The following is a 17,127-nucleotide window of genomic DNA, read 5'->3' as shown; positions in this document are numbered from 1 at the left end:
AATGGAAATGTGGTACTTTAAATCTTGCTTCACTTGTAGAAAACAACAACAACAAATAAAATATGACTTCTCATAAGAGACACAAAACACAATGAATTACATGTTCTTGCCAGTGGTGTAGTCATAATCAATGGACACATTCCAATATTCGAAGGACAACTTTTCTGAAAAGCGACAATAAATCTAAAACACATCGTTCTTTCAATGTTTACTTTTCATGTGTCAAAATAATGGATCAGCTTTGCGATGCATTTGTGAAGAGATGTAGTCTAGGAATTTTTCCTTTCAACCTTTTTTCCACTTCTTCGTTCGTGGGCTGAAACTCCCACGTACACTCGTGTTTTTTGCACGAGTGGAATTTTACGTGTATGACCGTTTTTTACCCCGCCATTTAGCCAGCCATACGCCGTTTTCGGAGGAAGCATGCTGGGTATTTTCGTGTTTCTATAACCCACCGAACTCTGACATGGATTACAGGATCTTTTTCGTGTGCACTTGGTCTTGTGCTTGCGTGTACACACGGGGGTGTTCGGACACCGAGGAGAGTCTGCACACAAAGTTGACTCTGAGAAATAAATCTCTCGCCGAACGTGGGGACGAACTCACGCTGACAGCGCGGCTAACTAGATACAAATCCAGCGCGCTACCGACTGAGCTACATCCCCGCCCCTTTTCCACTGATACCACTGTTTTGTACTTGGGAGTCCAACAAACTTAGCGTAGTTTCAGAAAAATGAGTGGTGTCCACACAGCCATCGCACATGTCCGGGGCACCGTTTATTAAGTTTATCAACACATTTAAAACTAATGCTTCTTTCAATGTTTGATGACAAAAGCTGTAATCCTTTTTTTGCAGACTTTAAGTAAAACACATCAAAGTAAACTAATACAATTTACTAAGTTTTCAATACACTTCTTTGAATGTCAAAATACAAAGCGCGCAAGCGAAAATGGATGCTGAACTGAAAAAGCAAAAATGTAGTTCTTTCAAACCTGCGAAGGGTTGTAACTTATGCTTTTCTCTTCTAAATATTTTTGTATAAATAATTATACACATCCACCCTTCGCACATTTGAAAGAACTCCTTGTTGTTTTTCCAGTAAAGCATCCAATGCGCCTTTGCCCGGCACCTTTCTCATAAGAGAAAGGTCACCAAGGACCTCCTCAAGGGCTGTTCTCATTGGAGGTGTCCACCGCAGCTTTTCTGGAAAGAAATGAAAAGAGATCATAATGCTGCGTCGCTCACAAGAAATAACGGTTTTAGGTGTGACAAAAAAAAGAACAGGGCCTGGGTACGGTGATAAATACAAGACTTATTTTACAACCATTTGAAAAATACATACATCCCCCGTGGCTGCCCGCATAATGAAATCGTTTTTCTCGTGTTTTGAACTTGCCAGTGCTACAACACAGAGCTGAGTCCGTCCCGCACTTTGCTTTGTGTACATCAAGTCAGAGACAGTAGAGTACACTGAGACTCTATAGTCCGGCTCTGATCAAGTGGCCACCCAAACACCCGCACAACGCAACATTTTCAAGAGAAAAACACGTTTATTTGTTTGCTTTGTCTGTATTACACATTTCTATTTACATTTACCACTGACACACCAAATCATTTTGATCGAAAAATGAGCCGCGGCGGGTGGCTTGACAGTGCCGCCGCAACTAGCATATATATAACTAAATGCCGGATAGTGACGTCATCACATACATTTGTCGAGAGTCACAAAGGGTACAACTTAAAAACAAGAACAAGAAAGGTTAAAGTATTGGAACGTTTCACTCAGGACAAAGAAAAAACCCATTCCCTTCGACCTCAGTATTGGCCTGAAAAAAAGACAGGCATGAAACAAGAAGAGATGCAACATCAACGTGCCATCAAAAAAAGCAAGGGATATAATTTCAGGGCACTTGCTCATGCGCGCTTTTCCTGAATTACTTCCCTTCCTTCACTTTCACTTCTGATGACTTCAACTCCTATCCGTTCAACTAGTGTTCAGTGCACGTGTTGGTTACTATTTGTCGCTCTTTAACTGTACGCGGGCAGCTTTGAAACAGAGCACTGTATGCAAATCAGCTGGAACCGGGGCAGCGTGCAAAGACGCTGTTGACAAAACAAGCGTACAGCGATTTGTGAAAATGGCGCCCAGGAAAAAGGAGGAAGCCTACGCTCTCGGCGAGACTGCAGACAGTGCAGTTGAAACGCACGATGTGAAGACAGAATATGGTAAGGGATTTTTCTTTTTGTCCAATGATCAGGGTGACAGTTTATATGTCAGTAACTTCCAACGAGTAGCCGATAAACTTGTCGCTGAAGTAATACTTTGGGCGTGTCGTCAGTCGTGTCGTATCGTCTGCTATTTGCAAAGCGGACAGGCAGGGGAATTCCAATGAAAAAGAGTTACGTCGATCGTAGTCACACAAAAGATTTAGGACAGGTTGAAACGACGGCAAAAACCTTTGTTTCCGTTGCATTGTGTGTCTTGAGAATCGACTTCGTAGCGAGCTGTGATTTTGTCTGTGCATGTTGCGCTAAAATGGAGGCATTTTCAACCCACACAGTTAATGGCCAAGTTTGAACTGAAGCGAAAGCCCCCGCGGGGAAGTAGGTCGCTTGTAGTGACTGAAGGCTTTCAGTGAAGCGTGACGGTTAGACAGGTAAATCAATATGGTTGAGTGCTTTGTTCACAAAGGGCCACAACTATGCACTCTAAACAAAACTTTCACAGAGTGTGTGTAGCAAGGGTGGTTGGCCTTGAACTGTATGTTGAGGGGGAAGGGGGTTCTTCTTCTTCTTTCTTTAGACTGCCGCCTTCATCAAAAGTCAGAGTGGGTTAAGTCGGTTCACAGTCATTTGTGGATGTTTTTTTTGTCTGCGGGTTAGCCCAGTCTGTGTGTATGCATGTGTACGTACGTGTGTGTAACTGTACGCACTTTTCACATTCAGTAAAAATGGTAACTATTGATTCTATGTGTATCTCTTTGAGTCTTTCTTCCCCTGTGTGTGTGTGCGTATGTGCCTGTATGCATGCGTGTGTACCTGAAAGTATGCACTTTCCACATTCAGTAAAAATGGTAACTGATTCTATGTGTATCTCTTTCTCCCCATGTGTGTGTGCGCGTATGTGTGTGTATGCATGCGTGTGTACCTGTATGTATGTACTTTCCACATTCAGTAAAAATGGTAACTGTTGACTCGATCTATGTGTATCTCTTTCTCCCCCTGTGTGTGTGCGTGTATGCATGCGTGCGTACCTGTATGTATGCACTTTCTACATTCAGTAAAAATAGTAACAGTTGACTCTGTGTGTGCATTTTTTCTGCCCCTGTGTGTGTGCGGGTATGTGCATGTATGCATGCATTCGTACCTGTATGTATGCTCTTTCCACATTCAGTAACAATAGTAACTGTTGACTCTATCTCTTTCTCTCCCTCTGTGTGTTTGTGTGTGTGTGTCTTTGTCTGTGACTGTGAGAGAGTGGAATTAAGGCAATGGGAGGGGCGGGGATGTAGCTCAGTCTGTAGCGCACTGGATTTGTATCCAGTTGGCCGCTGTCAGCGGGAGTTCGTCCCCACGTTCGGCGAGAGATTTATTTCTCAGAGTCAACTTGTGTGCAGACTCTCCTCGGTGTCCGAACACCCCCGTGTGTACACGCAAGCACAAGACCAAGTGCGCACGAAAAAGATCCTGTAATCCATGTCAGAGTTCGGTGGGTTATAGAAACACGAAAATATCCAGCATGCTTCCTCCGAAAACGGCGTATGGCTGCCTAAATGGCGGGGTAAAAAACGGTCATACACGTAAAATTCCACTCGTGCAAAAAAACAACACGAGTGTACGTGGGAGTTTCAGCCCACGAACGCAGAAGAAGAAGAAGAAGAAGGCAATGGGAGTGTAGAGGTGGTGATAGGATCATGATGTTATGAAAGGATAGACCAGAGAGACACGTCTGTGGTGAGACAGCAACAAAAACAGAACTCATTTATTAGGTCATTACACTCAACTGAGGTACAAGTCACTTGATGCAGTGAAGGGATGACTGCATGCCACTGCCGGGATGACTGCATGCCACTGCCGGGATGACTGCATGCCACTGCCGGGATGACTGCATGCCACTGCAGGGATGACTGCATGCCACTGCAGGGATGTATTCTCCAAGCTCTGAAATTGTGCAATGATCTTGATTGTCAGAATTCATAAAGTGTGTGTGTGTGTGTTTATGATGTCTGTACGTCTGTCTGTCTTTGGCATGGACAGACATTGGACAAGAGAGTGCAGTGGGGTTCCGTGGAGTAATAGGATAAACACCACTGAAAACAGTGATTGATCAGCACTCTCAGTTAAACTTAAAGAGTTAAAGACTGACAGCGCGATGGCTCAGTGGATAAGATCCTCCTGTGCGGATTTAGGTTGTGAGTGTTCGAATCCCGGCCGTGTTTATTTAGTTAAGGGTGGAGATTTGTTCGATCTCTCAGGTCAACTTATGTGGAGACCTGCTAGTGTCTTATCCCCCTTTTTGTGTACACGCAAGCACAAGACCAGGTGCGCACGGAAAAGATCCTGTAATCCATGTCAAAGTTCGGTGGGTTATAGAAACAAAAGCAAAAACAAGCATGCATCCCCTGAAATCAAAGTATGGCTGCCAAAATGACGGGGCAAAAATTGTCATACAAGTTTCAGCTCACGGACACAGAAGAAGAAGAGTAAACGACACTTTATGAAATGAAAATCTAGTTGGTCCTGCAAGGCATTGTTCTTTGAGGTCAGTGTATTGTGATACAGTGGAATCCCCTTCAATGTCCTCCTACCCCCCCCCCCCCCCCCCCCCCCTCAATTTAAGATTTCCCCCTACTGTAAAACAATTGGGACTGTGAGGGAATGGGTAAAAGGGCTAAATTACTTTAGCTCATGTTAGTCTTTTATTTTTACTTTTTAACACTTTTTACCCCACCTATGTTGACCAGGTTGTTTTTTTTTAGCCGAGACCAGCTGTGCTGCAGCAGGTCACTCAGAATTGTAGTAACAGTCTGAGCGGATATATCCGTACCTGGTCAGATAGAGCCATATGAGTGGGTACGGATATATCCGTACCTGGGAGACAATGAGTTAAAACTAAAAATGTGGGCTGCTTTTCTTAGTTTTAAATACAACTACTAGAAGACACTGCTAGTAAGTTTGGCTGTGGTGGTTTTTTTTTTTTTTTTTTTTTTGGGGGGGGGGGGGGGGGGGGGGGGCTTACATTTAATGATTCAGCCAATATTTGAGACCAAAAGAATCAAGTGTGTTCTGTTTCATTGCATTATTTTGACAGATTGACTTAATTATTTTGATATCCCTTTACAATTACAGGGCTTGTTTCATTTGTTTTGGGTGTTTGTTGTTTCTTCAGGGTGGTATAGTGGTCTCTAAGTGTAAACCAATAGCACTGTGCTGCTACAGTTTAGTCTGCATGCAAAACAGATTTGAGGTTGGGCTAGAATGCCCTCAAACCATGTGATTGTGACACTTAGCATTTGAAGGGTGTGCACTTGCGGCAGTGTTGGCCAAAATAAGCCACATTGCTGCATTTAGGGACAAGTGGTTGCAATACTTTCAAAACTACTCCAGGACAGCGGAACCCCCTCACACACCCCTTTTAAGACCTCCACAAATCTTTAAAAATCGGGTCTTAAAAAGGCGGGAGTCTTAAAGTTAAAGTGGGGGTAATTTTACAGAGGTTATGAACAGAAAGTCTGAGAAAACAAGGTCTTAAAAAGGAGGGAGTCTTAAAATGGGGGTCATCTTACAGAGGTTATGAACAGAAAGCCTGAGAAAACAAGGTCTTAAAAAGGAGGGAGTCTTAAAATGGGGGTCATTTTACAGAGGTTATGAACAGAAAGTCTGAGAAAACAAAGGTCTTAAAAAGGAGGGAGTCTTGAAATGGGGGGGGGGGGGGGGGGGGGGGGGCGGTCTTAAAAGGGGGTTCTACTGTACTGTAGGGCTTGTGATAATTGGACAACCTTGGGGCTTACTGAAAATGTTACCGTTTGTTTTTGCCGATAACATGACAGGCCTTGACATGGATATATATATATTGTAATTTAACATGTGGCTGACAGAAGATGCCCTTTGTTTGACCATATCCACTCATCGGAGGTATTAGTCAAATGTTTCCCTATATTTTGACCCAAAAAGTGTGCTGCAAAGTCGATTGGTGGTAGAATTTTGGGGGGCTTGTGTGCTTACAGTTATGAGGTTTCTCTTGGTTATGGCAAACTGAAAGCAACAAGCACTCGAGACTAGGTTATGGCAAACTGAAAGCAACAAGCACTCGAGACTAGGATATGGCAAACTGAAAGCAACAAGCACTTGAGACTAGGATATGGCAAAATGAAAGCAACAAGCACTCAAGACTAGGATATGGCAAACTGAAAGCAACAAGCACTTGAGACTAGGATATGGCAAACTGAAAGTAACAAGCACTCGAGACTAGGATATGGCAAACTGAAAGCAAGAAGCACTCAAGACTTGGTCATGGCAAAATAAAAGTAATAAGCACTCAAGATTAGGTCATGGCAACATGAAAGCAGTAAGCACTCAAGATTAGGTCATGGCAACATGAAAGCAGTAAGCACTCAAGATTAGGTCATGGTAACATGAAAGCAGTAAGCACTCAAGATTAGGTCATGGCAACATGAAAGCAGTAAGCACTCAAGATTAGGTCATGGCAACATGAAAGCAGTAAGCACTCAAGATTAGGTCATGGCAACATGAAAGCAGTAAGCACTCAAGATTAGGTCATGGCAACATGAAAGCAGTAAGCACTCAAGATTAGGTCATGGCAACATGAAAGCAGTAAGCACTCAAGATTAGGTCATGGCAACATGAAAGCAGTAAGCACTCAAGATTAGGTCATGGCAACATGAAAGCAGTAAGCACTTAAGACTAGGTCATGGCAACATGAAAGCAGTAAGCACTCAAGATTAGGTCATGGCAACATGAAAGCAGTAAGCACTCAAGATTAGGTCATGGCAACATGAAAGCAGTAAGCACTTAAGACTAGGTCATGGCAACATGAAAGCAGTAAGCACTCAAGATTAGGTCATGGCAACATGAAAGCAGTAAGCACTTAAGACTAGGTCATGGCAAAATGAAAGCAATAAGCACTATAGAGACGGGTTGGTTGTGGCAAAATGAATGTAACAAGATCTGGAGACCGACTGTTCCGGTTGGTTCCTTATCCTGACATTAGAACGTTGACGTTCTCGCGGCTCTGCGCTGTGTGTAAGACTGTGTGCATGCCTGCGTTTGTCAGTGTGTGTGTGTGTTTGCAGGTCTGTTTGTTATCCTTGTGAATCACACCTTTCACACGACCCTATCTCCTACCCCCCGCCCCTGGCTTCCCCCTCTGTGTATCATCCTGTATTTCCTCTTTCCGATGGGCATGTCTGTGTGTCGCAATGCGTCTTGCTGCTGTTGGATGGATAGAGTCGGTGACAGTCGACAGCGCTGTGCTGTTGATCATAGTCACACGACCACTTCCCCTTTCATATGACACTGATTGACAATCCCCGTTACGGCTATATATATACGACGACCCCCCCCCCCCCCCCCCTCTCTCTCTCTTGATCTCTCTCTTGATCTCTCTCTTGATCTCTCTCTCTCTCTTGATCTCTCTCTCTCTCTCTCTCTCTCTCTCTCTGTCTCTCTCGCTCTCCCTCTTACTTTCTCTTTCTCTTTCTCTCTCTCTTGATCTCCCTCTCTCCCTCTCTCTCTCTCTATCTCTCTCTCTCTCTCGCTCTCTCGCTCTCTCTCTCTTTCTCTCGCTCTCTGTGTGTCTCTCTCCACCTCTCTCGCTCTCTCTTTCTTTCTCTCTCTCTTGATCTCCCTCTCTCTCTCTCGCTCTCTCTCTCTCTCTCTCGCTCTCTGTGTGTGTCTCTCCACCTCTCTCGCTCTCTCTTTCTTTCTCTCTCTCTTGATCTCCCTCTCTCTATCTCTCTCTCTCTCTCTCGCTCTTTCTCTCTCTCTCTCGCTCTTTCTCTCTCTTTCTCCCTCTCTCTCTCTCTCTCTCTCTCTCTCTCTCTCTCTCTCTCTCTCTCTCTCTCTCTCTCTCTCTCTCTCTCTCTCTCTCGCTCTCTGTGTGTCTCTCTCCACCTCTCTCGCTCTCTCTCTCTTTCTTTCTCTCTCTCTTGATCTCTCTCTCTCTCTCTCGCTCTCTCGCTCTCTCTCTCTCGCTCTCTCTCTTGCTCACCCCCCTTGCTCACCCCCCCTCCCCCACCTCTCTCAAATTATCTCTCTTACAACATCCTTGCTGATTCGTGAGCAGAATGGATGTTTGTGTGAGATGAATTAAGTTCATAACTGATACTTGCGTCAATCTATTAAATTGATTCATGGGAGGGGAGGGTGGGGGTGGGTGGGGGGAATCTCAATGTGTACAGGATTGAAGAACATCCATGCTGTTGATATTTGGAATTTAGAATGAAGCATATTTTTTATTTGGAAAAAAAAGTGAAACACACAGTTTTCTTCTTCGTTCATGGGCTTAGACTTCCATGTTCCCTCATGTTTTTAGCACGAGTGGATTTTCACGTGTATGACCGTTTTTACCCCGCCATGCAGGCAGCATACGCCGATTTCGGGGGAAAAACACACAGTTATTTCACACATCACACTAACCTACAATTCTTGTTTTTTGAGATTGTTGATATTTGGTATTTGTTTAAGTGGACAGATATTCGGAATGTAGAATGAAGCATATTTTTTTATATGAAAAAAAAGTGAAACACACAGTTATTTCACACATCACACGAACCTACAATTCTTGTTTTTTGAGATTGTTGATATTTGGTATTTGTTCAAGTGGACAGATCCTCCTCTCCCATGTGAAAGCAAAGAGGCGCTCTAACCCTCTTTGGTAAAAGCATGGACTCTGAATCAAGAATTCTGTTTTGGTTTAAACAATGTTTTATTAAATCAAACATGATACAATAATACAACGATAAACAATAGGGACACGAACTCAAGCGAACGCTTATATTACGCGCCCTACGTAGTAGTAAAATAACACAAATATGATGTCAGACAAGCATTACTTTTAAATTGTGCAACTATCTAGATGAAAATCATAGTTAAAGTAAATCAGAAAGAATAATACAAAAGATGAAGGTGGTTAGCGCATACAAAAACAAATATACATAGTACATTACAAACCATAATCCTGTGGCAAATAAGCAGTAGCTCGCTAAATATATATTGGAAAAATGCATATAAAATAAGGGTTAATGTTGGCATGAAAATGGGTACTGAGTCAAATCAACAAAAACGACCAGATTCATGGATAAACGATTGGACACTTTCAAAAATCAGCTTGTTGGTGCAAAGAGAAAGGTTTTCGCTACCATTTAACAATATTTCAACATGTCTGTAATTTACAGGAAGTGCGTTTATCGTAGACAGGCGAGCATCTACGTACAAAGGACAATGTGTCAAATAATGGTCAGCTGTTTCGTGCACTGTGGGTTTCCCTGTAGGTGGCGTTTACACAGGTCAGAATTCAAATTACTAATGTTTAGGCGCATTCTGCAGTGGTGGATCTCTTCCAGTCTTTTACCACAGTAATAATAGGCAGGTACGTTATAATCAGGAGTCAGGAGTAGATAAATAGCGTTTGAAGTCGCTGATTGAGTTAGTTGTTTTGATGTTGTCTGGCAAGGTGTTCCACAGGACAGTAGTAGATGGTATAAAAGATCGACGGTATAATTCAGTTTTGCACATGGGGACTCTTCTTTCTAATGGTTTTCTATGATGATAGGGGTTAACATCAGAAGTTAAAGGTGGCAAAAGATGTGATAAGTAATGAGGGCATTTGCCATATACCATCTTGTAATATAAAATCAGTTTGTGTCTGCTCCGTCTTTCTTTTAGGTTACAAAATCCGCTTTCTTTATACAGTTATTCTGTTTTCAGCGGAAAGAAAACAAATTTCGCATTTCCTCTGCCTGTGGTGTTTGTGTGAGGGAGGTGGGAGTGTGTGTGTGGAGGAGAAACAAGCTATTTGGGGAGAAAAGGGAAAGTTGTGGACTGTGTGTGTGTGAGACTGCAGAAGTATGTTCGTCTCTACACGGCCAGGCTGGGCGAGCAGCCACAGTAGCTAGTCATACACACTGACAGGGAGAAAAAGCAACATCACAAGACAAATCTTGCCTTTTGCTACTTGTCTTGCAGTCATTAGTGGTGTCGTACAGGAATGTGACTCTGAAAGAAATGTGACTCTTGTGTTGACTTTGGCTGGAGTGACAGTCTTTGTTCTGGCATTGACTCTGTGTCTTGTGCGCGACCGATTTGTAGGTGACAACGGCTACGAGTGTGCGAAAGTAAAAACTGTCGCAAACACACACACAAAGAAAGCATCATCGCATACCTCTTGCCTTTGCTGCTTGTAGTCGTTAGTTTCCCGTTGAGGACAATGAGTCTCTCTTGGCTTTGGAGGGACATTCTTTGTTCTCGCATTGACTCTGTTGGGTCTGTACTTGTGGACAGCCGATTTGTACGTGAATAAAAAAAGATGCCACGAGTGTGCGAAAGTGAAAACGGTCGCACACACACAAAGAAATCATCATCACACAAATCTTGGCTTCACTACTTGTAGTCGTTAGTTTGCCGTAAAGGAACATCGAGTCTCTCTTGGCTTTGGAGGGACATTCTTTGTTTTCGTATCGATTGTGTAGTTGTGTTCTGCTCGCAGAGACCCTAGCCTCTAAAGCAAAAAAAACACACAAAACAAACAGTGACAGAAAGACTCGAGCTGTGAAGAAAAATAAACGAGTCAGTTTTGTTTGCTGAAGTATGTGCACGTGATGTTTAGCTGTAAGACCTTCTGTCGGTAATTTGTGTTGAAAGAAATGTAGGTAATAGGTTTTTCCTGGGTGTTGGAAATCAGCTGCCATTTTTCATCTTTTCAGCAAACCAGGCTTTGCAAAAAAAAACGTGCGTAGCGTTTTTTTAGCGTACTTTTTTTCTGCAGCTGAGGATGCGGTGAAAATGTAAACGGTGACTGTTTGTGTTTGAACTAACACCTAAAGAAAGTCCTGCCATGTAGGTGTGTCTCTGCTCCGTCTTTTTGTACACATCTTCACAACTCGACACATCCTCAAGCTACTGTATGAGTGTTTCAGAATTGCCGGAATCAGTTTAAGGTTCACGCAGAACCCAAATTTTCGTTTTTCGTTGAAAATAAGGCTGAGAGGAAAATCGAAGCAGTTATATTCACCTGCGCGAGGCTTGTGTGTGAACCAATACGCTTGTGACAGTCTAATTAACTCTAGCATCTTCAAAAACAAAGAGACTGCCAACGTTCCAAAATTCATTTTTTTAAATTATTATTATTTTTTTTTAAGTTTGAAAATTTTTACTCGCTCGGCTTCCTGACGAGTGGACGTAAACTGATAGAACTATCAAACTGATAGAACTATCAAGATAAGTTTTGTGTGATATTTGTTTGTCTGTTCACTTAAAAGACCGTTGGGTCGAAATATCTGTGAATGTATTGTTTTGCCAATAACAAACGTTCCAACAACCTACCTTTCTTGTTTTTTACATTTAATCAAGTTTTGACTAAATGTTTTAACGTAGAGGGGGGAATCGAGACGAGGGTCGTGGTGTCTGTGTGTGTGTGTAGAGCGATTCAGAGAAAACTACTGGACCGATCTTCATGAAACTTGACATGAGAGATCCTGAGTATGGTATCTCCAGAAATTTTTTTCATTTTTTTTGATGAATGTCTTTGATGACGTCATATCCGGCTTTTCGTGAAAGTTGAGGCGGCACTGTCACGCTCTCATTTTTCAACCAAATTGGTTGAAATTTTGGTCAAGTAATCTTCGACGAAGCCCGGACTTAGCTTAGCACAATACGCCACCGCGCTAATCTGGCGTGTCAATATCACTACGTTTTGCACGTGGAAAGTGAGCGATTTCCTTCACGCGGGGATTGACGAAGCTGTACTGTCTTGGTGAAAAAATACAGTGCGTTCAGGTTCATTCCGTGTGTTCGACAGCTTGACTAAATGTAGTAATTTCGCCTTACGCGACTTGTTGATTCTTAACTCTAGCATCGTCCTACTTAAAAACAAGGACTAGGTTAAATCGTACCAATAATTTGTCTGTGTGGAAAGCTAACATCGTCCTGCTTTCAAACATAAACAATCAAACAAAAAACAGTGAGCGAAAATTATACGTTTGCGCCTCGTGTCTGTCTAATACTGCGTGAACTATTGCACCTATGTTGGTTTGATATCGTCCAACGTTGAAACAAGGCCAAGTGAAAAAAATCGAATCATTTGCCTTTGCTTTGAAAGTCGGGTTTTCCCGCTTTGGAAACAAAGACGAGCAAAAATGGAACAAATGAATGTGCCTGTGCATGTGCGAGACTAATATTGTAATGATGCTTCCTGCGTGACGGAAAGAGATAACATATCACGATCGCAAATAGACCGTCTAACACCCAACGCGTCGAGTTCGGAGAGAGTAATATGATGGTGATGATAATGATGATAATGGTTTTTTTTGCTGCGAACACCTCCATAATGGAACGAAGATAGTAATTTCTTAGCTCAGTATCTGTGGAGGGCAAGTTGTGCGTTCTGTTCAGTCAGTGCATAGATATCCCTTGATCTATGGTCAGTGTAAGAGCTACTGCAGTGAGTTCCACAGCGTTTTTGCAGCTGAATAGAAAGATAGACGACGGCCGTCTTTGCAGCAAATGTATAAAGTGGATGAAGATGACTTTATACTTTTAGGAAGCCACGAAACTGAGAGTTGTGTAGTCAGTGGAAGCCACGGTACAGAACTGTTGCAGTCAATTCCGAAATGGTGCAGCTGGATAGATAGACAAATTATGATCTTTGCAGCAAATGTGTAAAGTGGGTGAACTTTTTTTGGTCTTTTTGCCTTGAAGCTACGAAACTGAAAGTTGTGTATTCAGTGGAAGTACAGTGTTGTTGCAATGAGTTCCCAATTTTGTGCAGCTGGATACATTTTGTGCAGCTGGATAAATGGATAGGTGATGATCTTTGCAGCAAAATTATCAGTTACGTGGGTGAAGATAGCTGTTTAGTCTGGAGCCTGGAAAGCGGAGAGGTGCCGTGTGTCCAGTGGTAGAGGGGCTATTTTTGCAGCTAAATAACAAAAAAACCAAGTCGCGTGAAGCGATATAAAAACATTTAGTCAAGCTGTCGGCATCAAAGTAACAGATAAACATAATAAACAGTCATCGCCGAGACTATAATTATTTAAGATAGTCTCGACCAACCACATCCCAAAATAGAGACGGGTCACACTCGTCTCCGGGTGGCGTGGAAACGCAGTACTTACTTAACCTATTTTCTGTCATTCTGAGCACAGTTTTAGAGTAAACAAGACATATGTATATATTTTTGAATTCAGGAGAAATTGAGGAATACGATGCAATCATTTTTAAATCTGTTAGTGAAAATTCGATTTTAATGACAACTTTAATGAGCAAACTAATTAACTAGTTTTTAAGCCTCCAAGCTGAAATGCAATACCGTAGTCCGGGCTTCGTCGAAGATTACTTCACCAAAATGTCAACCAATTTGGTTCAAAATTGAGGACGTGACAGTGCTGCCTCAACTTTCACAAAAAGCCAGATATGACGTCATCAAGGACATTAATCGAAAAACTGAAAAAAAACGTCTGAGGATATTATACCCACGAACTCTCATGTGAAATTTCATGAAGATTGGTCCAGTAGTTTTCTCTGAATCGCTCTACACACACACACACACACACACACATACATACATACATACATACATACATACATACATACTTACACACATACACACATACACCACCACCCTCGTCTCGATTCCCCCCGTCTATGTTAAAACATTTAGTCAAAACTTGACTAAATGTAAAAAGATAGTTGTTGATGATTCAAACACATACAGTTGAATGAAGATGACTTTTTAGCTCGATAGCCGTCGCGACGCTGAAAAGAGGTGTGTTCAATTTGTGATAGCTGATGATGATGATGATTCAAACACTTAAAGCTGAATGAAGATGATTTTTTAGCTCGGTAGCCCCGGCGACGATCAAAAGAGATATGTTCAATGTTTGATAGCTGATGATGATTCAAACACTTAAAGCTAAATGAAGATGACTTGTTAGCTCGGTAGCCCCGGCGACCATCAAAAGAGATATGTTCAATGTTTGATAGCTGATGATGATTCAAACACTTAAAGCTAAATGAAGATGACTTTTTAGCTCGGTAGCCCCGGCGACCATCAAAAGAGATATGTTCAATGTTTGATAGCTGATGATGATTCAAACACTTAAAGCTGAATGAAGATGACTTGTTAGCTCGGTAGCCCCGGCGACCATCAAAAGAGATATGTTCAATGTTTGATAGCTGATGATGATTCAAACACTTAAAGCTGAATGAAGATGACTTGTTAGCTCGGTAGCCCCGGCGACGATCAAAAGAGATATGTTCAATGTTTGATAGCTGATGATGATTCAAACACTTAAAGCTAAATGAAGATGACTTGTTAGCTCGGTAGCCCCGGCGACACTGGAAAGAGGTGTGAACATTCAAAGTTGAACTGACTGAGCTGCTGCAGTGCATTTTGCATCTCCATCGCTGCTGGATAAACGATAGAAGTGCGTACATGACTGTATGCGCTGCACTACTTGCACCGTGCAAGGAGTGGAGTAGCGTGAACTGAAGGAAATATATAGGCTGTGTCAGTTGAGAGATGTTTTGAAGGGTTGCACGATGGCGACACCCAAACCGAAGCACGGTTAGTACACACGTATGGACACTGATATGTATATATATATAATATATGTTCCCAAAGTATGTAAGGAAGGCCATAACTTTCTCTCGTGAAGGGAGGATTTGTCATTGGTGTCACTTTTTTCCCCTTCTCCTGTCCTTCAAATTACGTTTTGTGATTTGTCATCGGGTAATATCACTTGACACTTAAAAGAGCTTGTTTTTGTACGGCTGATTCTGGGATTGGCTTGGGCGTCGGTCATCGGTCTTTTGCCATGTTAAATTCGGGAAAAAAACCGACACACATGAGTCTCAATCCGTCAACTGACCGATAGACATGCAGCAGAGTCAGTCAGCTCGTCTTATTTTTGTCTGCTGTCTTGTTCTTTCTTTTTGTCCCTTCCTTACTTAATTGAAATAAATATGGTTATTGTGTCCTCAGACCTTTTAGTTTTACTCCTCTTCATGTTAGACCATTGGAAAATAAACAAGAAAATGAAGAAATGAATTGAATTTTCCCTCTCATTTGTACATTGTAAACAACTTTCAGAAGTTTCTCCTCACTGCCGTAATGCACAATTGCGGCAGTCCCGTGGTGGAAGGAAAGGTTTGTTTCTTGACTGATTGATTTGCAAAATGACTGATTGATTCATGGCTGAGTCAGTCACAGGACCTCCAGTGGACAAAACCCAAGCCAATCCCTGTCGGTGATTTGTGTTGTGTGATTAGTTGTGTTGTTGTTGTCATTGTTGTTACTTGAAACACTGTCTTTGATAGTGCCGACTTTGCTGTTGTTGTTGTTGTTGTTGTTGTTGTTGTAATGGTGGTGGTGGTTGTCGCTTCCGCTTTGATTTCTTATAACAATCAGTGATTTGAAGCTGTGGTTTGCTGCAGAATGTAAATGGAGAAGACGATGACATTCCTCGAGAGGAAGATCAGTCGCCTTCATTACTCCTCTCATGACTACTGCTGAGTGCTACATGATATTTTTTGAAACCTTCAGGTTAAATAAGGCGGCAGAATTCGCTCTCTGAGATTGCTTTGTGTGTGCGTGTTTCTCACGTGCGTGCAGTTGGTACTAGTAGCTACTGACCACTAATCGTGTCAGCTACATGCAGCTATACCTGGGTGTGGACGCTAGCGAGTTGCATTGACAGGTAACTTGACATTGTTGTCCGACAGTACCTGGTCTTACTGCTGACTTGGTCGTCCACAGATCTATTTGTATGCGATGCTTATTTCCAAAATCTAAGGCTAATAGTAAACGGTACACACACTGGCAGAGAGAGAGAGATGCATGCAAAAACTTACATCGCACACACGCTCTCTGTCTCTCTGTCTCTCTGTCTCTCTGTCTCTCTGTCTCTCTGTCTCTGTCTCTCTCTCTCTGTCTCTCTCTCTCTGTCTCTCTCTCTCTCTCTTTCTCTCTCTCTCATTCTGTCTCTCTCTCTCTCTCTCTCTCTCTCTCTCTCTCTCTCTCTCTCTCTCTCTCTCTCTCTCTCCTGTGTGTGTGTGCATGTGAAGTCAATCTGAATGCGTACTTCCTGGACCGCCTCTCCCTTACTTGACACTAAACGGCCTGTTTATGGCGCTGTTTAGCGATGCATTGCTTTTTACATTTAGTCAAGTTTTGATTTTTCTATTTTTCTTTTTATATTTAGTCAAGTTTTTTTAGACTTGTCGACAGATGACATTATGTTAGAAGGACAGGTTGACGGATTCTAATCAAGTTCTGATCTCGCTCTCTCTATCTCTCTCTCTCTCTCTCTCTCTCTCTCTCTCTCTCTCTCTCTCTCTCTCTCTCTCTCTCTCTCTCTCTCTCTCTCTAGCACACACACACACACACACACACACACACACACACACACACACACACACACACACACACACATCAATGCACCACCAATATGTGTCCAGTCAGACGATAAAAAGATAACACTATTAACAGGAGTGATTGTGTGTGTGTACAGTTTCGTCGAATTTACCTTTTTCGTTCAAGGAGAGGCTTCCTTTCCCTCCAGAAACATCAAAAACGTTCAGCTTCAAGGGGGCTTTGCTCCCTGGACCCCCATCTGTAACCCCCCCCCCCACCCCCCCCTAGTACTTACCTTCTTCTTCTTCTTCTTGCGTTCGCCGTCACACCATCAGTTTAGTCTGCGAGACGAATGACGTCGTGGCTTCCAGGTCTTGTCTGCTCCCATAGAGTTTGGTGCGGAGAGGGAATGTAGTACGGTACTTACCTAGTCCGGCCCTGTAAATAATGGTAAGAAAATAGTCGATCTGTCGGTTCTACCGGATTTGAAACAGACTGTCACTATCTGACTTCACTGTGTTATTGTGATCAGCTT

General features: G+C 42.6%; 1 protein-coding gene and 1 long non-coding RNA gene across 2 annotated transcripts in view; one reads left to right on the top strand and one right to left on the bottom strand.

Moving 5' to 3' along the window:
- Positions 1–17,127, bottom strand: part of LOC138949447 (uncharacterized) — a 213,832-nt gene that overhangs the window by 35,629 nt on the left and 161,076 nt on the right. The gene's annotated exons all lie outside the window — the stretch shown is intronic.
- The window catches only part of LOC138949438 (choline transporter-like protein 2), a gene marked incomplete in the record, with an annotated part of 52,646 nt that continues 37,553 nt past the window's right edge, over positions 2,035–17,127 (top strand). Inside the window, 1 exon segment of the mRNA XM_070321264.1 lies at positions 2,035–2,227. Coding sequence (XP_070177365.1) covers positions 2,140–2,227 — 88 coding nt within the window.

The sequence above is a fragment of the Littorina saxatilis genome, linkage group LG15 (assembly GCF_037325665.1).
Source record: "Littorina saxatilis isolate snail1 linkage group LG15, US_GU_Lsax_2.0, whole genome shotgun sequence".
In the NCBI taxonomy this organism is placed as follows: domain Eukaryota; kingdom Metazoa; phylum Mollusca; class Gastropoda; order Littorinimorpha; family Littorinidae; genus Littorina; species Littorina saxatilis.
The sequence above is the reverse complement of the archived record's forward strand: the minus strand, read 5'-3'. Positions and strand labels throughout refer to the sequence as shown.